The 21,679-nt window shown below is 42.7% G+C and overlaps 1 protein-coding gene across 2 annotated transcripts in view; it reads left to right on the forward strand.

Annotated features, from left to right (window-relative positions):
* LOC102699031 (ASXL transcriptional regulator 3) overlaps window positions 1–5,564 on the forward strand; it is a 72,526-nt gene extending 66,962 nt beyond the window's left edge. For both annotated transcript variants that reach the window (XM_015353725.2, XM_015353726.2), the window contains one exon: window positions 403–5,564. In XM_015353725.2, the coding sequence (XP_015209211.2) occupies window positions 403–3,885 (3,483 nt within the window). In that variant the 3' untranslated portion in view covers window positions 3,886–5,564. The remainder of the gene's footprint in view (window positions 1–402) is intronic.
* The last annotated feature ends 16,115 nt before the right edge of the window (window positions 5,565–21,679 follow it).

Below are 21,679 nucleotides of genomic sequence, written 5' to 3' on the forward strand. Positions count from 1 at the left end.
GCTTTGAATCACTCCATCACTCAAGATGTTCAACCAAAGATAGCACACTCCATTCAGTGCAAGTTTCCTGCCCATGGTCATATGTCATATACTGTAGATCTGTATTATTTACCACTGCGCGGGTGTTAAATCCCATCCATTAACTGCTTTCTGTAAAACAGACTTGTTTTTTTAAGCTGTGAGCTATTGGTGATTCCCAACCGGGTAGATAATTGCTCAAAAAAATTAAAACAGGTGGAATGTAAAGGAACAGTACTAACAGCTTGTCTTGTGTGATTTTTTACCGCATGGTTTTGCTTTAGGCTCTGTTTGGAGCATGTCTCTTCAGTTTTATACAGTTTTACACAGTGCTGTGACAATGTACCAATGGCGATAATTCAAAGTGCATTTTTCTGTCCTTAGATTCAGCTCTCCAAAGTTGGTCTGCCCTTCATCATCAAGACTCAGCCGGTGTCAAAGCCTGAGCCGAAGGCCTCTCCTCCGTCTTCTCAAAGTGCCGGGAGGAACACAGGAGCCAGAACCCTGGCAGACATCAAGGCCAGGGCTCAGCAGGCCAGGGCGCAGAGAGAGGCGGCCGCGGCGGCCGCGGTGGCCGCGGCCGCGCGGATCACCTCCGGAGAGGGCGGAACGCCGTCGGAAGGCAGCAAGACCAGGACGCTGGCCCATATCAAAGAGCAAACGAAAGCAAAGCTCTTCGCCAAGCACCAGGCCAGAGCTCACGGCCACCAGGCAGTCAAGGGCCCGAAGCTGCACGGCGCAAAGGAGGACAGATGTCTGACAGAATCGCAAGCTGCTACCCCATCGAAAAGCGACTGTCCGACAGGCGTGATCATAGCCAATCCCAACCGGAGATCCCCCGAAAAGGGCTTTGCCATTGCTCAGGGCTCTTGTCCCAGCTTGAATACTTTAGAAAACAGAATTGCGATTGCAAAGTCTATCGTCAGTATGTCTGTGCCAAACTCTGTCCCTCACAGTGTTCCCTCAGCCTGCACCACCAGCTCCATACCTCTGTTCAGAATGACCAGTGCCAGTCAGGCGGATAGCAAGCCCACTGCAAGTGCTGTTGGTACCTCGCCAGTGCCAGTCTCTGCCCATGGGTTTTCCAGTCCTCCTCAGAGCCCTTCCGTTCTCGTGTCCGTCAGCAACGCTAATCTACAAAACTCTGTCTTCAAAGTCTCCCCTTCTAAACCCTTTGCCAAAACCGCCCTCGCTTGCTCTCCCCATAAAGCTGTCCTGCCAAAGTATAAAGATGGCCTCCCGGCTCCCATCTCAGCAGGCCCTTTGACTAATACAGTGTCATGTTCTTCTACAAGTTACGCTGGCCTGCGCTACGTGGGACAGATTACTCCCCCTTCATCTTGCATGAATAGTGGGCAGCTCAACTCTGGTGTTAGTACCATCCAAGACAGCTCAAATATCCCCCAGAGAGCCTTCCCCCTGGGAAGCACCAAACCCTTTTCCTTTGAAAGGACATGCACGTCCTTTGCTCCTGACCACCACGCTTATAGTGCTTCAGAAAGGAGAGAAGTGCAGCATTACAGAGACAAAACCGAAATGGACAGCTCAAACACAGGTCCACCTCACACAGGCGTGAGTCCGGTAAAGAAAGTTCCTACACCAAACTGCCACAATAATGCCAATGAAAATGAACTAGCCAGGTGTAGGCAGCTGCTTCCAGCCGACTCAGCCAGTAATAAAGCTATCCCGTGTAAAGTTATAGTAGATCACAGTTCGGCTTCGTACTCAAACGCACCTCCTGCGGCTGGGCCTGAAGCTCGGCGGATTCAGCCAAGCAAAGGTGTGAAAACTGAAACAGTCCTGCGCCTGCAGGAGTCCATAATGAGCAGAGCCGAGCCCTTCCGCCAGAAAGCAGAGCAGAATGCCGTCCTCAACACAGCCTCCAGAATGAACAATAAAAAACTGCAGATGGCTTACAATGTATTGCACGGTCTACCTGCACCCCAGCAGGATGGACGAAGGGATGGCGATCCCACTGAGCAGAACACTGCCAATCTCATATATAGCTCCTTGTTGTACAAACATGCAGAAAAAGCTGTAATCAATGAGCAAGGCAGTGAAGCCAAAAGTTGGATAAAGGAGAAAGACAGGCATAGCGTGGACACAATGGTAATCCATAAACATCAGCATACAAGTGACGTGAGACAGAACAAAGCTGAAACGGCTTCGGGCGCAGATGGAATGATCTCTTCTTCAGACTCTTCTCATTTCTCAGAAACGAGAGTGATCAAATCTGAGCCGACTGATATGGACACCGGGGACTTCAAAGAACCCATGAACCCACACCAGGCAGCTCACCTACTGGAAGGAAGGCCTCTCAAGGCTGTGAGCGCAGCTGTCAGCTCCCTGGCTGAGAACTGTGTGTCGGTGAACACAGAACACCAGCGGAGGGCCCCTCTTCAGGGAGGCTCGACCTGTCGCCTGTCGTCAGTCGAGGCCAATAACCCCCTGGTGACTCAGCTACTGCAAGGCAACCTGCCCTTGGAGAAAGTGCTGCCCCAGCCTCGCACAGGCACGAGGCTGGAGATAAATCGACTGCCCTTGCCTTTTCAGAATACCTCAGTATGCAAAACAGCTGCTGCCGAGAGAAATGTCATGGAGAACGCTCAGAGCTGCATCAGCCCAGACGGCAAAGGACAAGCTCTGGGGCTGGCAGGGCCCAGCCACATCAGAAAACAGGACACCCATGGCACCAAAAGGGTAGCCAGGCCTGTCGGGGAGCTGGCTCACATCAAATGTGAGCAGGGCAAGCAGATGACAGAGGCAGAATCTAAAATTGCTTCCTGCAATCTTAGTTTGAATCATTTGGGCCCAGGGCAACCGTTTGTACAGGAGTGGGTGAATAGAAACCTGATACATGGCAGAATTACTCCCAGCCCAGACATTAAACAACCAAAGAGGCCTCTCCCTGCTTGTAGCTTTCAGAAGGGGTTATTGGGTATTGATAAAAACGGCAGCTTTCCTTCTGAGGCTAGTGTCTCTCAAAGGCTTTTTTATCCTCCCCCGGCTGATGTCAGAGACTCGAGCCCTCCAACCGCTCTGATGAAAGCCACATCTGGCCGCAGCACTCCAAACGCATTAGCATTCAACAGGCAGCAGGAACAAAAAGGTCTAGGGGAGGTCAATATTTCTGTGGCAACAGATCAATTGAGAAAAGGAAGTGTTTTTCCACCTAATCTTCAAATTAAGCAGGCTGATGACATTGGCAGCGTCTCGCAGGCCGCCCAGAACAAATCTTTAGTCCATCCACCTAATGGAGAAGTCCCGTCTGATCACAAGCAAACAGTGGTTGCCATGGAGACCAACAAGAGTCTGAATTGGCTTCCCTCAGCAAACATCTGTAGCAATATAAAAGTGGAGCCCGTGTCTTTTGACGACGGGTTGAGCAACAACTGTGAAATGGGTATGAAACAGACACCGTATGAGCAAAATGAAGGAAAGGAACACATTCAGGCCTTTCAGCTCAAGAGCCCAGAGTTCTCTCCCTACATTGCCCCTGAGCCACAGAAGTCGTTTGCCCAGTTAAACCCTCCCAGAAACCCACACGTACCTCAGCCCCAGCAGGTCTATGGCAACTACTCCACCATACACTTCGGTAACGCCAAGTTTAACAGGACTGCATCCGTTATCGAGAAGTCCATAGGAAACTTTCTGGGCAACAGCACAAGCGGCGCCAGTGGCTTGTCGAATCCGGGCGCTCCAACGTCAGGCCAGAAGTACGCAGACGGCAGCAGAGCAGATGAACTGGAGCTGAAATGCTCGTGTCGGCTGAAAGCCATGATTGTGTGCAAGGGCTGCGGAGCTTTCTGCCATGATGACTGCATAGGCCCGTCAAAGCTGTGTGTTGCCTGCTTGGTAGTTCGGTAGCCAGGGGCCACGAAACATAAGCGAACAACACAAAATTGTGAATACCTTGCGATTTTACAGTTTTCATTCCTGCATCGTTCAAGTTGTTTAAAAACTTTTAACTTATTTCTTTTTTTAAAGCTTGTTTTGTGTTTGTCTACTTCATAGCGACACTGTAAGTATTTCAATGTTTACATGAATACAGAGGAATGTGAATATAAGCTATGAATCAGAACCATGGTATTTTAAGTATAGCACTGTCTGAAAATGAAAGGCAGGTTAGAATAGGAGAGGATAGAAGAAAAGCCATTTAAAATATGCACTACAGTTCACTTACAAAATAGCAAGGCCTGAACTATGAAATGTGCCTGTAAATTGAAAAACTTATTCTGGACTTCTTTTACATCGATCATGCTCTGCATTTCTGTGTGAAACCTGGAATTCCGTTAAAAAGATCCGTTTCTTTAGGATAGACATTTCTGAAAAAATGTGTCTTTCTGACATTCGGAATAAACAAAGCTGAGGTTTTTGTTATCTTTTTCTTCAAATGTGAAACTTTTTTTTTCCCCCACAGAGCAGCTGCAGTATTTTGATCAGGCCTTATTAACCTCTTTTTTTTTTCTTTCTCTTTCCTTTTAACCCATTCGGTCTCTGTTGTACTGTGGTGAGTCTCTGTACAGTTGTTTATAACTTATTTATTTATTAATGCATACATTTAAAATGTATGTTTCTATCATTTTTATCAAGTATACGATCACCGGTTGTGAAATGATGGCTTTTTAAAATGACCAATTATTTTGTAGCGGAACAGTTAAAGAAACGATCCATTCCACATGGGAGCTGTGAGGAGCAGGAGCCCTATCCTTACAGCGATTTCAGATATACGAACATACGGGCTTGTGTTGTGCCAAGTGATATCTGATACTGGCCTAACTGGTATCAATGTTAGCGTTAAGACTAGTGTTAAAAAGAAAAGTATTGCATCAACCATTAGCCAAGCAACGTCTTACTTTCCGTTGCAATCGTCATGGGCAAAAAGTATTAAAATACTCGTTTGGTATAAATTGTACCTGTATTATACATATAACCATGATATGTTATTAATTATAAGTATATCACATCTTTTTACCAATGCTATTAAAAAGTGTGTCAATTAGAGTTTGTGTTTTGTTTTGCGAGAACGAGTGACGGAGTTGTTACAAAATGTCGGAATTCTCAATGTTTACGTACATCTCGATTTTTGCCATTGTATGCCTTTTTCAGAGAAGCGCTCTTAAAATTACAGCTGACATCAAATGTAATAGTGTTATCGATGTGAAAAAGAGCCCATGCCTAGCAGGACGGGGAACGTGAATCGTAGTGGAGAACCATTTGAAACGAGACCCATTAACCAGTATTTGTTGTCAAATCCTTCTTCAAATTCTACCAAAGAAGAACAACTCCCATCAGGTGGTACATACAAATGTAAAGCCCAGAACAGGAGCCGTCAGTCTGTTGCAAAAGGTTTTAATTGTTTAAACTCACGTTATCCTTGATTTGTTATTAAAAGAGCATTGCAGACTTAACTGAAGAGGATTTGTGTTGTATCCGTTAGACTTCAGGGATAATGTCTTCAGTGGTGCTGTATCGTGTTGAGAGGAAAAAAACAAATGTCAGATCTTAATGTATAAGAATAAAATAAAAGACTGGTCTTTTCCGTGTCATTTGGGTTGTTGTTTTTTTTTTTAAAAAAGCACATTTTGGTTTTTGAGCATACGTTTCACTGAGCAAGTTGTGCTTTTTTTTTCCCGCAAGTATTTTCTTCTGATATATAACTTCATGAGAATTTGCCACAGCTTAACAGTTTCGATATACTACGATGTACGAGCATTTGCATTCACTTTAAAATAGTTCGGCCAGGTTGCCAAAACCGATTCAGTAGAAGGTGTAGGAAATAGCAGATCATCCCCCAGTGGTCACAATGGATCACATCCAGAAAGTACTTGTATCTGAGGATCAGAAGCTTAACAAGCACTGCTTTTAATCCTTCAGTATTCATCGAGCAAGACTAGGTGTAGGCGTTTCTTAGGTTTTTCTGTGGGAGGACAATAATTACTTGCATATAAATACACTAACAAAGCCTACAAACATATGTTTTATTTCACTATTTTTTTATAAGGGCACGGTAATCCAGACTATCAGATTGAAATGCAATGTTTACGCTTTTGATGTTTATAACTTCAGAAATGATATTGCTAAGTTATGCAAAAAGTCCATAGTTTTAAAGTGTTCTGAGAGTTTAAAAAAAAACTTCTGCTCTATGTTTATATCAGATATGAAGAGTACTTCAATGTGCATACGAGATCCAATTTAACTGTTGCACAATGAGAGCATAAAAATCTTGTGCACAGCAGTTTTGAGTTGGAAACAAGTGAATTTATTTCCCTACTGTCCTAAAATAAGCTACATTTTAACAACATTCTTTTTCTGAGATGTAAATCAAGCCCTGAAATTCCAAAGCACCAAAAAAAAAGGAAAATGCATACAGCAAGTAATTATCATAGCTGATTCAACAGACTTGAAAACAAAACGCATGGTGAATATGTGTGTAACACAAAGCAAGCAACAGTTAAACAAGATACTCACACCTCAAGTTTGATATTCTCAAGTACAAATATTTTACTAAGGTGCTAATATTTCAAAATGTAATTAAACATATTCTCTACATTTTATGTCTCTTTAAGATCTGTGCTTTGTGAACTGATAGTGGTACCATTGTACACCAACCCACAAAGTGCAAAACTATAACGTTTTAAATTTGTCGCTCGATGAGCAAATCCATGATGTTTTTTTATATTGTAAACTGTGAGCAGACAGGCTTGTTGGTTGTTTGAATAGCATTGTGCCTCGGGATGACAAAATACTGAGTGTCAAGTCATGTGATTTCATGAAAACACCAGATGGCCAGAGTTTGGTACTCGAGTTAAAATTGCCAACGCAAGTAGCTTCAACATCCATAAAGCCGATTTTACATGAACAGTGAAAGATAACGGTATGCCTCCATTCAGGTTGCCTGTCTGTGAGAAACGTTGCACGGAGAAGGAGATGCGACCAGAGCTGTGAAGGAACAGAAGGTCACCACATCGGGGCTGGGCTGTCATGTTCATCTGATTCTTACTGTTGTCAGGCTGCAGCAGCTACAGCCTGACATAAATGTCCCTACACGTCAGAAGAACGAACATGGCTCATAGCGATCTGCATGTTCAGAGCCCTTCAGTTCAGGGGCAGTGTTATATGAAATTGGCAACTCTTGGGGGGTAGAGACCATCTGAGCTGGCTGCGGAGCCAGTGCTGGTGAGTGGAGGAGTGATTCCGTCACTGACAACAGCCATTTTGGCCTTGACAGACCCGAGGGAAGAATGAGCGTGGAGACGCCATGGTGACGCTGTTGTCATGCCAACTGTTGCATTGCTCAAGCCAGGCAGTGGGGCCGTGGAGGTGTGATGATCTGGGGAGGGCTCTCCTTTACCACAGGAACGCTTTTGGTGTCGAATGAAAGACAACCTCACTGCTTATATTGTGGCATATCCTGGGACAGGGTACTGTAACAATGATATTTTACAGGTAGGCAGACAAAAGCAGCAGTGCTCTTTATTTACAGTGCGGAAGAAAGCAATATTCAAAACTACAAGAGAAAAGCCTCAGCTTTTCACTGAGCTGCAACTAAACATTTTCACACTGTACCTCGGCAGCTAAGTTGATAACGAGCTTCAAAACTCTTGGAAACTAGAGTTGCTCTTCGACAGTATTCTCTCAAATAAATCCTTTCCAAAAACTCAACTTTGTGTCCTTGAAGTGTAGGCCAAGGCCTGTCAGTCGGTCTCCTGTCTGCTCCTCCCTCCCCATGGTACAGACATAACAGAGCCTCTGCAAGCTTCCCAGCTAGCAGAGGTCAAGGGTCCCATGGAAAACTCTGCTTCCTTGGTCTGACTTGTCTCCTGAACAACTGTATTTCACCAGCTGGTCAGGTGACAGGAGGGCAGGTTATTAGTCCCCATTGATCTTGTCTCCACCTGCCAACATACTGTATAAGTACTGATCACACATTGACAAAAGCCATGAACCCTACTGTACAGTACGTTTTCCTTTCCTGCAAGCCAATCCGGAGATGCGGGACGTACAGAGCAGCAGCCGGAAGCAAGGCCACGCAGTGCTAGGATTACGCCCTGCCACAGCCAACACGACTTGCTCCTGACTTCAGCCTAGAACAGAATCTGAGGGGCCATCAGCAGGACACTGCCTTCAGCAGCTGGGCCACTGCTGCCCAGCCGGAGTGACTGAGCTTCTCGGAGCTGTGCCAGGATTGTGTTATTGCTGAGGGAGGTCAGGATTATGAGTTATGACTTTATTGAGTTAACTGCAATCCAGTTTGGTAGCACTTTCCATGTTGCCACATCAAACTGATAGCCTATTAAACTATTATTAAATTCAGGGCTTAAGGGGATGTCATACACAGGCTGAAGGAACAGAGTCTCTTTAATCTGAAGGGAGGGTCTCACACTGACACACTGAAGGAACTGAGTCTCTTTAGTCAGAAGGGAGTGTCCCACACTGGCAGACTGAAGGAACTCAATCTCTTTAGTCAGAAAGGTTTCCCACACTGACAGGCTGAAGGAACTGAGTCTCTTTAGTCTGAAGGGAGTTTCCCACACTGGCAGGCTGAAGGAACTGAGTCTCTTTAGTCTGAAGGGAGTTTCCCACACTGGCAGGCTGAAGGAACTGAGTCTCTTTAGGCTTAAGGAAAATGTCTCGTACTGATAGGCTGAAGGAACTGAGCTGTTTCAAACCTCCACAGAGACGACTATGAGTTGACCTAATACAAGTATTTAAAATCCTCAAAGGCACTGACAAAGTCACCGCACCGGATTTCTTCAGATTAAAAAGTTAAAAACACACCAGAGGCTTGAAGTGGAAGCGTGTGGAAGTGCATTTAAAACTGAGAACAGGAAGCATTCATTTATCTTAGTTTTGGGTGTATGGAAATGTCTGTATGAAATCTTTGGATCCATTAGTTAGCTGGATCCAAAGAAAAACAAACTAAATGGACCATCTTAATGGTATTTTCTTTCATTTGGTTTATTTGTTGAGCACCCCAGACATGAAAAAAAGATTATGGAATCCACAGTATAAACACCTAACGACATATTTTTGAAGTACTGCCAATGTTTATTATACTACAAAAGAAAACAGTTTTCATTTTAAATCTTTATCCGCAATGGAACGTGTACTGTAACTCAATTGTGTGCATGCACAGTTTTACCACTAACATTTTGATGCAATTATCACTTTTATAACATTCAAGTTCAACAAAACATGCAGCCTTCCACTTTCCAGGAAACTTCAATTAACAGTTTAGTACAACCCATTCTGGATGTGAGAATTTCAATTTTGGGGGTTTAAATATAACCAGAGAACACTGATTTCGCTTATTGCGCTTTTCTGTCAGGTGAACCTTCATAATATTGTTTCTTCAACAACTACAAGAGGAATAAGGGAAGAATATGCCATTTTTGTAATCATGTGATGTACTGCATACTGCAAAGCTAGGTACTTATTGGTTTCTGACACACAGGCTTAGGAGTATGCTCCAAAATGGATTTTTCCATTATTTTACCTGGGCCTGCAGTAACAATCAAAAAGGCTCTAAAGAAATTTAAAATCTGTTTTGACTGTGTTCTGTCCAAATTCACTCCAGGCCTGCTGGCTACCTTGCTACTTCATGTAGACTGATTGGTCCCCGTGAGGCTACTCTTAGTGTTTTGCACACATTACCCCACTGGTGATAGGAGCAGTCCATCAGATTCCAAGGTTCAACATCGCACTTTTGTTGCCATGGATATGTTACCAAGGCGACTGTAAAAGTGCTATTCTCTTCTGCATGTACTGTACGAGATGGGATCGCACAGTTTAGCTAAATGTCTTTTACTTTTCTTAACCATTCCATTTCCATTTCTTTCTTTTTTCTTCCCCCCCCCAAGTTGAAGCCCCGCCCAGCACAGGAGCTCAGGGGATGTGGTGCGAAGACAGATACAATAGTATTTAAGAGATATCTAAGAGATGAGATGCAGATTGCATTTACTGCTTAACATTTTGTTTTTATATTTACTGTTATTCAGGTAATGGCAATGACAAGGTAGGAATGAGGGAATTTGGGGATTTCGGGAGGTAGTCCGCTACTAAAGAACATTTTTTTTCTGAAGATTCCTTCTCTTCAGGCTAAACGATGGTAAGATTATTCTCCAGGAAATTCAATAAGAGGAAAAAACCTTACAATAGGTTTCAATAGACCACGGTATATATACAGTATGACAAAAACACATAAAAATGACAGTAGCATATATAAAATACAAAGAAATTAAAGTCCAAAGTCACATTGCCTAAGAAAATACCCCACGAATGCCTGCCGCAGCTCCTGGCGGCAACAGCTTGTTCTGTGTGATAGCTGGGCTAGGGCAGGTGGAAGCTTTTGTTCCAGGCAGCACAGCGCCTGGGGCTGCAGGCTCCCAGCTCCTGGGTCCTGAATCTGTCCTGGGCTGGAGCTCCTTCTGTGTGGACTTTGTATGTCCCCCATATATGTGTATGGGATTGGTCCAAGCACTCACTAAGACACGTAAGGAAACATTGATGGGCTGTTTCCAAATTGTGCTGTCCATGATGACCAAGAGTGAGACCCTGTGTGGAGTAGCCTGGCTGCAGTGCTGAGCCCAGTGCCTTCTGGAAAAAGTTCCAGTGAAGAAGAAGTTCAAGCCTTTGTCCCAGTTACTCCTTTATTATTTAAGTGATCTCCGGCACCTGGCTTAGTAAAATTTGTTTAAATATTTACAGGGAGGGTGGCATGGTACAGTGGTTAGCATTACTGTCTCGCAGCGCTGGGGTGATGGATTCAACCCCTGCAGTGTTAGGGAGAACGTATAAACTCCACGCAGATACTCTGTGTTTACATGGGTTTCCTCTGGGAGACATACTGTACTGGTAGGTAATCTGGCTTCTGGGAAAATTGGCCCTGTTGCTTGTCTGTGTCTGTGTGCGTCCTGCCTGTTGCTTGCCGGGACAGGCTCCAGCTGCTCCCACAACCCAGTGCTGGATAAACGGATTACAGACTGGAAGCGTGGATGGAGATTGCGAAGGTTACCCACCCCTGGGCCCAGAGTGTTTGAAAGTGTACAGTAGTGTCAAGGTTACCCACCCCTGGGCCGAGTGTTTGAAAGTGTACAGTAGTGTCAAGGTTACCCACCCCTGGGCCCAGAGTGTTTGAAAGTGTACAGTAGTGTCAAGGTTACCCACCCCAGGGCCCAGAGTGTTTGAAAGTGTACAGTAGTGTCAAGGTTACCCACCCCTGGGCCCAGAGTGTTTGAAAGTGTACAGTAGTGTCAAGGTTACCCACCCCTGGGCCCAGAGTGTTTGAAAGTGTACAGTAGTGTCAAGGTTACCCACCCCTGGGCCCAGAGTGTTTGAAAGTGCACAGTAGTGTCAAGGTTACCCACCCCTGGGCCCAGAGTGTTTGAAAGTGTACAGTAGTGTCAAGGTTACCCACCCCAGGGCCCAGAGTGTTTGAAAGTGTACAGTAGTGTCAAGGTTACTAAGACGGTAAGCCCCTCGGTAAACAAGTACATTTTGGAAAATAGGCTTTTCTACTCATCCACGCAATATCAGAAAGCTACTTTTTCCGGGGAAAGAGTTGCAGCAGCTGGGAACCTATCCCCGAAGCACAAAGCGCAGACTGGGAAGCCTAGTGCCAGTCCCTTGCAGGACACACACAAACACATCAGCACACTTGCACGTCCTGGGAAGGTGGCAGGACCTTCAGGACAACATCAAACTTCACAAAGTACCCCAGGACCCCACACCACCAAACTGGTCTTGCTTTTACACTCCAAGAGCAGAACGGAAGACTTTTTTTAACACATCGACAGGACAGTATATCTCGGCTAAAGATTACTGACTGCCTAGCAGCTTTTCCTGAACTTAAAAAGTAATGTCGTGCCGGCAGTTCACATTCTTTTCATTCTGTCTCCCTGCTGCATTCCTATGTGCATTTTCAAACTGTACAGTATGTCACGCTGCTTTTGCAATAAATTGCATTCTGCGGCTCACTTTCAAAAGGTTTATAAATATACAGATCTGGCTGGCAGGAGAGCTGCAATGGAGTCACACAGCTACTAAGACAGGAGTGAAATTCTTACTGTCTCATGCTCCGGCCTGTCCGCGTACAGCTGTGAATCAGCCTCTGATGTCTATGGCATCCGCAGTGCCTAATTGACATATTAGAAGTGTAATTAAAAATGTGTAGGGCAATTACAAGATATTTAAGACTCTCACTTTCCTTTCTGTGGCTGTTTTTGCTTTAACGAGCGACTGGAGTTTCCCCAAACTTAAAGCAATGGCCCCGTCGCACAAATCCTTTCCGAGTTCCTTCATCTTCTCATTTTCATTCCCATTTAACACATCAGCAGCGAAGTGCTCTTTAGGACGGGCACTGCAACAACATTGTGACTTCATATTCCCCATTTCCTGCAGCAGAGGAACACTTGCAGACAGTTGCTACCACTGTTCCTAATTAGTTTATCCATCTCCCTACAAACCTAAATAACTCATAATTACTCCCATCCGTTTGTGCTTCCTGAGCCCGAGCACGTCAATGCAACGTACAGAAATCTGGAATGTACAGCACAGTTTCGCTTTGATGTTACGCTACCGGCGTTTCCCATTCCAATTGGTTATTATTAGAGAACGTAAAAATGTCACATTACTAAAACAGAGCTGACACCCTTACCTTTATTTGCTCTTTGTGACGATTTACTTTCACATTCTTTCCACGTGAGAAATGAGGTATTTATTAGGGAGCCACGGCGGGTACTGGCTCAATTCCTAACGTTAAATCTGTTTCTGCGTGAAGTTCATTCAAGAGCTTTGCTGGGCTCTTATTGTAAGTTGCTCTGTCCTATCATGTGGAAGCACTTGTTAAATAATTTTAATTTCTTTCACATCTCTGGAAATACCTTATGATATGCTTGTCTTAATGCGCACTGCAATATCGTTTTGGGCTTCAATAAAATAGATTCTTGTATGAGCTGTGTTATTGATTTATTTTGCCTTTGTATTTGCCTATTTTATTGAATTAAAAGATTTTTGTACATACTGTACCATGAAAATCTAAGTTATTTTTTTCTAAACAAACTTTTCTTCTGAAAAAAATGAACTTCAAGGAATTCTCTATTAGTGTGTTAGCTTAGAGCTTTAAAGAAAAGCATTTTTGCTGCTGTTTTGAAGAATAATATTAAACTTAACTACATCGGTACTATAATTGTACTGTTCAGTTGTAGTCTTAATTGAATTCCAACAGGGGTTGAACCGCATTCGTAACCCTCAATGAATCAGCTTAACTGTCCTTGACTTTCTCTTGGGAGATAGAATATATTATTTTTAATGCATACCATACATTAAACTATACTGTATATAAAGGGTTGCAGACTGATGATACATTCCCTTTTCTACTGGTAAAATAACAGTAATTCTATCAAAAATAGTACCCAAGCATTTCTGACATTCTAAAGGCTCGAAGTTATATCACTGCAAATATTACCATAGTTGTGCGAAACGTACAGTACATAGTGTACTTCTGTGTTACGTGTATGAGAATGTAAGATAAATACAATCTACATGTAAAATACATACAAAGATAGTGCTTAAAAAGGTAGATTGAATTGGACATTCATACCCCCAAAACGAAAAGCTCATCAGTTTTATTTTTTTTTATGTAACCAAAGAACATATACAATCACAACATGAAATGTGTTCATCAGGGGTAAAACACTGAGTGTCCAAAAGATATGGAGATGCTTTGCATTTCTATTTGAAACACTTTCCAACTCTGGCACAATTGTGATTAGAACTTAATTTGTCTGCTGCTAGCATTTTCTATAGATTTATAGGTTTCTATAGATTTTGCTGTCATCTAAATAGCTAAACTATGTTAGCAGTAAAACAGTAAAACAATATAGTCTCTTATTTGTGGATACAGAAAGGGTATGCTTAGTTTTTCCAGCCTACATTTGTAATTGTCATCTTGGCATCCTATACAGTATATATATACAAACTCTATATATGTGCCCCAAGCCTCAAGTTGTTTGATGAGCAACTAGAAAACCTGTCCAGGGTGGCTGGACTCTGGCCATTGGCAACCCTATCTATTAGGCAGTATATTTATTGTATATAGCTACTTATGCATTACTCTGTGATGTCAAGATACAGTTCTGGTGCAATGTAAAAGCAAAATGCTTTTATTACAGTGGCGGGCAAGAAATTAAAAACCATTCATGTGAAGGGCCATAAATTGAAGATGAATTCACAGGAGCCCTAATGATGTGTCAAGTATAGTGTCAGACGTTGATGTTACTTTGTTAAAGTAATGGTAAATGTATTATTCATACAGTATATGCAGGCCCGCCTATAGTACAATCACTGACCTCTCCTTTATCACATGTTTAACCGCCTCCTTCACCCTCTGCACACAGAGAGCAGAGCAGGCTTTCTACACACATACTGTACAGTAAATTAAATTACACCTAACAAAGGACCAGTTTTGTCATTTAGATAAATAAACATTCTGAACTGCTGCTATGTAGAAGTTAATAAAATGCTGAGATATCCTATATAGGTGGGTCAGAAAAGAATATACACAGATTCCTGTTGAATGCAAATCCTTCTAGTGCAAATCTGATTTTGAGGGTTCAGCTTTTCACCCAGCAACAAGAGCAGATGACATGTACTCATGTACTTCTGACTCATTCACACAAACAGGCCAGATGACCTGGTAACCATCTGACTCACATCCTGCATAGCTCCCCGGGCACTAGACACACGACACTAAAGGGAGACGTACATAAACCTGGGGACAGGACGAGGGCGCGCAGCAAACACACCAAAAACAGCTTAATCATAACAGTTCTTAACTGTTTTTAGTTCTTTTCAATCCGAGGGTCTCGGTGTCTCACCTCCTCAATCAGCATGCTCTAATCGTCTTCCCAGAGTCCTCAGCGGCGGGGGCCAGCGTATCCGAGTGCTGCTCCGCAAGTGCACCTGGCAAATTACCCAGAGGCCCTGTCGGCCGAGGCTGCTGTTCTTGAAGACGATTCTAGAAAGTTCTCGCTCTGTAATATTTTACATTTCTTTAACTGGCGTGTAATTCTTACAATCGTGTTTCTCATCTCCTAATTTAATCTAAATTTCATTAAAACGACATACACAAACTGGCCAAACTGACTCCTCCCCCCTCCACAAAAAAACAGATAAAACATATTTTGCTCAGACTAGAAAATCCAGACTAAAAACTGAAATCCATACATGCACATTTTTTCTCCATTAATTACAATTTGAAATATTTTAATAAACAGATACAAAGATACGCCGCTGCGTTTACAGTTTGTAAGTCTCTAGGTTCATTATTTGAAAGTGAAATCCTATTTTGCGGGTTCCAAAAATTCAGATTTATTACTTTTGTTTAAAAGAAAAACGAACAACTGTCCGTAGATACCAGTCCACCCCTTCACTCGACATGATGGACCTCTGGCCACACTGAGGCAGAAAGTTGCCAAGGCGTGCGATTACCGTCACTAATTCATAGCGCCACCTGGTGGCACGCAAGAGTTATAGACGATATACCTTCATCTCGAACAGCATCCACGCAGGGACGGAAATTGCAGTTCAGAATATCTTATCAAAAGAAAGTTTCCAAGCCAGAAATCCGTTTGGTCCACCCTGCTCACTTGGTTACTAGTAACTAGTAGAGGGTCTCATCCAGCCATTTCTTCATAGATTCGATGGAATAAGCAACAGTTCTTTAGCTAGGTACCCACAACCATTGGTGCAAAGAAAATGTAATTTCCTCAGGGGGATTCAATTCACGAACAACTTCTAGAACTGCAGCTTTGGAAACCTACAATTAAAGAGTCTGGTCAAAAACTAATCAATGTTCCCAGATATAGCATCTTAAAGGTGTAGGGGAGTAAACGTGTACTATAAAATAAAAGACTAATGTTTTTTTAACGTTTGTCAAAATACAGCAACCTGGCCGTTTGGTCAAGCCTAACAGATACAGTACCCCTGCGTCACGGAAGGCAGCCACAGCGGCACAGGTCAGGGAGGAGGGAGGAGTTTCGGGAAAATGCGCGAAAAAAGTGCTCAGGAAGCGAGATATTTATGAGTAGAAAAGCAGAAGAAAGTCAAGTTTGACCTCCTACCGAACTGCTGTGTAAAACCTCAATTTGAGTAGCTCGGTCAAACTCTAATTATAACAAAACTAGCTACAGCTATGAGGGGAAGCTGATGATGCTGTTGCCAGGGTGTATCTGTTTACTGTTTTATTGCAGTGTCGTTTGCACTTAGAAACACTAAAGATGGCTTACGCCGAATGACACAAATATGGAAATTTCCGTATGACACAAAAACTATGCAGCTTTTTTGCCCCTTCTATTTCTAAATACATTATATGATTTTGCATCTTTACCCTTATCTCAGAAATATCTGGGGACAGCAGGGTGAATTTATGTCCTCCGTCAGAGTCCCAGCGGGTGAGTTAGGACGTTCTGTTTCAATGTACAGTAAGCAGTATACAGTAGGTCTACTGTAGGTCTTCCAAGACATGAAAAGCAGATTTAGGTGACCCAAAAGAAACTGTTCTCTATGCATGGATGTGTCACTTAACCGCCGCCTGTAACGAAGTTAAAATAAAGACATGTTGAGTCGCCTGTGAATCGCTTAGTGTCCAGTAGTTAGACATATACAGTAGTTATCATAGATTTTAATCTGGACATCATTTCTAACCTATCTAGCCCTACTTATAAGGTACATTAAGCTCTTGAGTAAAATGCCCTCTCCCTCATTTTATGGACAATCTTTTTAAAATACGGTGATGGGGAAATGTCAGATCTCTTCAAATTAATCCATTTCAAAAGGATTCAATGTCATTTCATTAAAGACTTTATGAATGTATGCTTCAAATAAATTGAAGACCAAATCTGTACAAACTGGCCAGTGTGAAATCTGAGAAAGAGGTTGCAGTTAGCAAAATAAATAAGCAAAGGGCTTCCATGGCTTGTGTGAACATTTGCTTTAGGCTAGTAATAAAATGAATAATACCAGTCTTAATTTCCAGCACACGAGCTGATAAACTTTCAAACGGATACCTTTTTCTCATTAAAGGAAATCGGACTTCCCCCGCGGTGGACTGGTGTCCTGTCCAGAGTGTACCCTGCCTTGGGCCCCTTGGGCTTGAACTGGTGTTAAGATGGATGGAAGGAAAAAATCTAAATGCCCCTGATCTTTCCTAATCTTTCTTCCCCCCCTACTATCTCATTCAAGAAAGTGTTGGCAAGAAAAAGACAAAAATCGCTCGCTCACAGGGCACTCGCTTATTACCCCATAGAAAAAGCTGCAGTAATCAGTGGAGCATTAGAGCCCATACAATGCAGCAGTGACCTCTTCTGAGGAGAAGAACTAATTGGTGCGCCTTTAATCTTCACCCTCTCATTTCTAATAGCAACAGTGAAAAGGTGGCTGCTGAGATCGCCCAGGTTGCTCTCTGCTAGGGGGCAATGCAGGCCGATTGTACCTGTCTGCCTCCCCATTGGCTAGACACTGGGAGGTCAGGTTTCCCCCGAACAGGTGCAGGACCTGTTGTTTATTTAACGAGGTTGGCAGCTGCTGCTTCGGAGCAATTAAAGACAGTGCAGCTTCGGAGGAGGCTGCCAGGTGCTCTTCATCCTCTAAACCAGCAGGACTGAGAGTGGAAGCAGCACCTGCCAGCCAGCCAGCCTGCCTGCCTGCCTGCCTTGCAGAACGCAGGCAATTTGTCATCTCGGTTCCCCATTCCGTAACGGTGAGCCGACTACCAGGGGAAAGTGGTAACAAGTAACGTCCGTCATAGTTTCTTTAATTTTCTCGCCCGCTGGAAACTGACTTCTCCCAAAATGTTTCAGAAGAGCTTTGACCTTTACTTCTCAGAAGCTTATTTCAGGTTTCAGCTCTTTCTGTTATCGGAAATGTAACTCCCTAACAACAGGAAAGACGGTGTTATTTAGCGCGTTGGTTTCGTTTCGCTGCCATTAGAATCTTTTCTCAAGCTTCATCCCTCTTTTCTGTCGAAGTACGCAGTTCGCTCAAACTGTGATGATGTGTGTAATTGTTCCAAAGGAACAAACTTTATTCACTTTATATCATAAACAAGATAAGTGGTGAAAAACTATTACCATCGGTGAAAAAGTCACTTCAGTTACCATTTAAAGTCTTCCTACTGTATATTTTCAATGGAATCTCCCAAAGTGACTCGAAGACGGCTAAAACTGACTTCTAATGCTTAATACGTTAAAAAAAAGCTGAATTATAGTTTGATCACTTATAATTGTCAAGATCATTGCCCAAATTACATTCACAAGAGCAGACAAGAAACAACATCACATATACTGTTTGTTACTAGCAATTATTGAAACATTACTAAAATCACAAACACTAAATAAAAATTCTGTTTTCTAGGTTTCAAATCTAAATTTCCTTCTTTTCCATGTGGTAATGTATTTTTTATATACCCACATGCTTGCAAGAACATGGATCAATAATGGTTTTTATTGATTATGTAATTTGTAGGCTTCTCTCGTGTTAACATAAAAGCATAGATGCGAAATCTGGCACAAAACAACAATCTGACATCAACTGTCCCAAACTACAGTTTAAAACATATTAGGCCATTTTATACTTTGAATCTCAAAAATCAGTCATCTTCAGGCAGTCAACCTGAGAATCCACCATTGACAGATGTAGAGTATGTCGGAGCACTTGTGCTAAACTTTCTTATGTTCTCATGTAATGTCGTTCTGATACCTGTATGTTCTGGCTAGTCAGTGGACACACTAGAAGGTCTGCATGGAAACAAAAGAAATCACAGGTACAATAAGTCAGCTGCGTCAATATTTAAACTTCACAAATTGAAACTGAGATTCGCCATCTTTGATAGCAAAATATTGTACTGTAATGCTTACGGCCGACAGGCATTGTGTAAAAGCCGGCGTACCAGAGCAGGTGATGTCACCGCCCTTCCCTGTGATAGCAGGACTACAGCTACTGGGCTGTGGAGAGATCTCTCTTTAGCTCACGGGGCTGGGTCGCTGCAGAGAGACGCGGAAGTCCCGGGTTCGAGCCTCCAGTCGGGATGGGGCCGACCAGATGCGGCAAGGGCGCCCACCTGAGCCCCCGTTGCATTACAGTACTACTACTGCTACCAAGGTGAAGGGTTGTGTCTTTATAGAGAATGCTTTCACGGTGTGTGATGACTTGATATGTTATTTTGCAAATTGTGATGTTTGCTCTGGATTTCCCTTTGAATCATCCCTGCATACAGGATGCATGTGCGTAGTGCTGTGTAATGTTATTCTAATGGAAATACACATGGAGTGTCAAATGGCACAGATCCTCCTCACTGCATACAAAGTAAGCGTGGACTAATGACATAATCCTCATCCAAAATTTATTTGTTTCGTTGCCCTTGCTCACAACATGAATTAATCATGAACAGCCCCTTTTTATAAAAGTTTTCTTATTAATCCAGCAGGTCATGAGTTGTCTCACAAATTAATTGTTGTTTTTTTTCATTATTTGCATGCTGATGATAAACAACAACAAATAATAATAATAAAGTCAGCTAGCTATTTAAATATAGGTATGATTTTGTTTTCCCACAGCCCGCTTCTACACATTTTATTTCCCCTGAAAAAAAAATACTACAAATTGCATAGCCTTTATTTATAATCAATAAGGAGCCCTGAAGACATTAAAAGGACTTTCGGTGTTGTTTCCTGTGTCTTTGCTTCTATTCCCATCTCTGTCAGTGTGTATGTGATGATGGGAGTACAGGAGGATATTGCTAGTGCAGCATTTAAATTCTACCTTTGCTGTTACCGTAAGGAAAGCCCCCTGTTTTGTGCTGAGTACACAACTGGGATCTTCTGAGCCAGCCATTCTCAGAAGTTATTCAAATACTGTACATTTAATAAAATCTGCAGTAGGTACTTTGCAACATTCACATCCAATGTAAAACAAAAATTTTAACATGACTCATTGCCTAGATATTGCCATTGACATTGTACAGACAACATGTGTATTTGTACTAACAGAGCTGTGGGTGATGTAAGCCATGTGTTTGAGGTTTGAAGAGTCACCTTATTTTTAGGGTTTGAACAGTTTCTTTTGGAGGCAACCAAGACAGATTGCAGGTTTGGGGTTGGACAAGCTGGACAAGATGATAAAGAATGAATTGGGACGTGTCCTGATGCACAAGCAGAGTTTATCTCAATCTGGCACATTTTACTAGGTCTCTGTAACAAAAGTCTCAAGGGAATTTACTACATTTGTTGCCTGAGATGTGAGTCATTCCCGGTTGGCACTGTAATTTGAGCATCAGTGAATGATTCTCCTGTAAAGCTGGAAACTGTGCTGTTTTAGCCTCAGGACCACTTCGGAGAACACTGCCAAATATCTTCCTCTTCAAGTGCTCCTGATTCAGGGTGATGTCATTAGCTACCAAAGGTTTAGTGAAGTCAAAACTCCTCTGTCGGCGGGGATCACATAGTGTAAGACCTATTTTCAGTGAGAAGTAGAGTAGAGTATTAGAAATGCTTACCACAAAAAAGAGGGAAACTACAGACAACAAACTTTGGGATATAAGCATGGTAACACACCAATATTATTTTTCAGGGACTTTTCCTTTTTCTATTTGTTTTAACTGTGTGTCAAAATAAAAAGGTATTTAATATTTAAGCTGCCCATATTTAAAAATATTACACTATATACTGTATAATTGGTAGTTCATCAAAATACAAGTCATTAGTAACCTCATTAGAAAGATGCAGCAACCGGTAAACTGCAGTTAAATAATTTATCCTCAGTTAATAATGGCAGTACCATCCAACAAGAGCTGTTAAACAGATGTTTGGGGGCAAAGTCCAAATTGTATCTGTCCCACTTCCTCTCTCTTACACGGAAATATCTCTCCTTCTGGGCGCCCTTTGCCAGATCTTGCGGCAGTTTCCACTATCGCTCAGCTCCTACCACAACCACCTCCTTCGGCTTCTTGGATATTCTAGAACAAACTACAGGCAGCAGGCATTCCGGGAAATGCTTGTGTTTAGACTGGAAATTGCCTGATACAAAACAGTACAGATAAGGTGTGAGAGCTCCAATAGGAGTAGTAAAGTTAGTGGGGTACCAAAGGGATCTGTACTGGTCGACCTATTGTATATCCCTTATGTAATGAGTAGAGTACCACTGAGGCTTGTACTAGGACCACTGCTCTTCTTAATTTTATATCCCTGATGTAATTCATAGAGTACCACTGCGGTCTGTACTACTACCACTCCTCTAGCTAATGTGTATCAATGAAGTAATTAGTGGAGTACTACTGGGGTCTGTTCTAGGACCACTAGCTAATGTGTGTCATTGAAGAAATTAGTGGAGTACCACTGGGGTCTGTTCTAGGACTGTCTAGGTGTCTCTTTTTGTTCAGGAGCCTTCTTCTAAAATCACAAACACCCGAAGAAGGCTCCACGGCCGAAACGTTGTGTTTTCTTTCTTCTTTTTTACAGCATGGAATAAACCTATTACTTGTTCCTTTGCAGCCTATGCATGCTGATGCAGCTACCCACCTGAACTAATAATGCATAAGAAGACTGAGGCAGCAGAAGTACAAAGGTTATACAGCACCACAAGATGTAAACCTCTCATCAGCATG

This window comes from Lepisosteus oculatus, chromosome 6 (assembly GCF_040954835.1).
Source record: "Lepisosteus oculatus isolate fLepOcu1 chromosome 6, fLepOcu1.hap2, whole genome shotgun sequence".
Taxonomy (NCBI): domain Eukaryota; kingdom Metazoa; phylum Chordata; class Actinopteri; order Semionotiformes; family Lepisosteidae; genus Lepisosteus; species Lepisosteus oculatus.